Source organism: Bison bison, unplaced genomic scaffold (genome assembly GCF_000754665.1).
Source record: "Bison bison bison isolate TAMUID 2011002044 unplaced genomic scaffold, Bison_UMD1.0 scf7180017852638, whole genome shotgun sequence".
Classification (NCBI taxonomy): domain Eukaryota; kingdom Metazoa; phylum Chordata; class Mammalia; order Artiodactyla; family Bovidae; genus Bison; species Bison bison.
In genome coordinates, this window is record NW_011483211.1 from 13,686 (window position 1) to 15,766 (window position 2,081).

At 45.0% G+C, this 2,081-nt stretch overlaps 1 protein-coding gene across 1 annotated transcript in view; it reads right to left on the reverse strand.

Annotated features, from left to right (window-relative positions):
* Positions 1–2,081, reverse strand: part of SLC38A5 (solute carrier family 38, member 5) — a gene marked incomplete at its 5' end in the record, with an annotated part of 7,428 nt that overhangs the window by 4,071 nt on the left and 1,276 nt on the right. Inside the window, 2 exon segments of the mRNA XM_010852910.1 lie at positions 137–336; positions 1,295–1,375. Coding sequence (XP_010851212.1) covers positions 137–336; positions 1,295–1,375 — 281 coding nt within the window.

Consider the following 2,081-nt stretch of genomic DNA (forward strand, 5'->3'; position numbering starts at 1 on the left):
CCCCCAAGCAAATATCAACCCCCTAGTCTGACCTTAAATTCAAGGCCCCTTCACCCCAATTTTGCCACACTTTGCACAAACTTCCACCTGGACCAGCCCCCCAACACTTGACAAACTCCTATTCATCTGTTAAAACCCACATGAAACAAGCTCTCCCCTGGTATTCCACAGCCCTTGAAAATTGAGATTCTTTGAATCTGGCTCCCCTTCTCTAACTCCATCATCCAAATGACCAAGGCAGGAAGCCTCTTACCCAAGTGTCTCATGAGGGCCAGTGGCAGGATGATTAAAACACTGACAATGATGATAAGGAGGTTTCCCTTCAAGAACCAGTCCCTAAGGAGACAGGCAAACATAATGACTAACTGCCTACCAAAGAAAACTGTCAAGCAGACACTCATAGAAGACAGCCAGACAGGTTTCTGCACACAGTCAGGAGAGATGAACTGACCCCTACAGGTGGTTACAGGGACAAATGGCACAACAGGAATGACAGAAACAGCCAGACAGATTATCAGACTATCAGCCACACACTGTCAGAGGGATATAGCTGGGAACACACACATAGCTGGACAAACTGTGTCATCAGACCTCAAGTGGACATACAGTCAGATGGGCAAACAACAGCCCACAACAGCCAGATTCACAGTGTCCAACACAAGGTACCAGACACAGAGTGAATCATGACCCTGGTATGTCTAACAGGTAGAACAACAGTCTGATGATCTCTTGATGATCTGCAGACTTGACAAAAAGTCAGAAACACATATGTGTGATTGTTTGAACAACTCAAGGTTTGTTGAGCACTTGAAAGTAGTTGAGCCGATTTGGCCAGAGTCAAAGATGGAAACTGAGACAGAATTAGCCAGCTGCCCATGCTGTTGGAACCAAGCTCAAAGAAAGAGAGGGATCTGTACAGATATTGGAGGGAGGTGTCCAGGCAGGATAGTCTGTTAATACAGAATTGGCTGAACAATTGTTCATTTCCTCAAAGAATTTTATTAAATAGTGCTTAATATGTTCTGGGCATTCACATATTCTCTTCCTACTAGATACACAGTTACAAACCAACAAAGCACCACTGGTCATATATGCAGTGGGAGCTAATTATAATAATGAGACACATCTAGTCACATAGACTGTTAGCTACCTGAATGGCTTCAGGATCAAACCAAAGATCTAAGAGGATACCCAGAATCAGCTATCATAAACAAACAACTGAAAAGATTCAGCCAACAGACAGATGCAGAATTAAATACACAATTGGCTGGATATATACTCAGAACAGGCAAACATACATGGTTGGAACCATAATACAGAAAACATATATAGTCACAGTTGAGGCTCACAGACAAACAGCCAGAAAGAATTTGCCAGAACAATGGTAATCACGTTAAACACAGAGAGTTAAACACAAATCATTTATACATTGGAGTAGGAAACAGCAACCCACTCCAGTATTCTCGCCTGGAAAATTCCACAAACGGAAGAGCCCGAATAAGCTACAGTCCATGGGGTCACAGAGTCCAACACGACTGAGTGACTGAGCAGGCACATGTATACATAGCTGGTGCCATGATACACTGCACAAACACGTGCACGTACTCTGCTGGAGTCAGTGACCATACACTTATACCTAGACAGATTCAGCCAGGCCTAATGGACCCAGAATCAAACAGAATCCACCGGCCAGAGAAAGTCGGAGTAAGCAAATGTCAAACACACATGGCTGGAGTCACAGCACACAGGACACAGCTGTAGTCAGCTAGCATACAGATGGCCAGAGAATCTGCCAGTGCAAGAGTCACAGAATCAAACCCATGGACAGGATTTAGGTCTACTGGATAGGCGTAGCCACAGGGTCAACATGAGAGTACACTGGACACATGGAGTCAGCCAGAACAGTCACAAAAATCAACATGTGGTGTTACTGGACTCCACTAGCCAGAGCAATCACACATACTGCTAGCATCACAGTACACAGGAATCGCAGTCTGCCCAAACTGGCCTGCCCAACAGCCTCAAAAATAGAAGACCTGGGAGTCAGCCGGACATAGAGTTGAAGCTAGCAGCCAGACCCC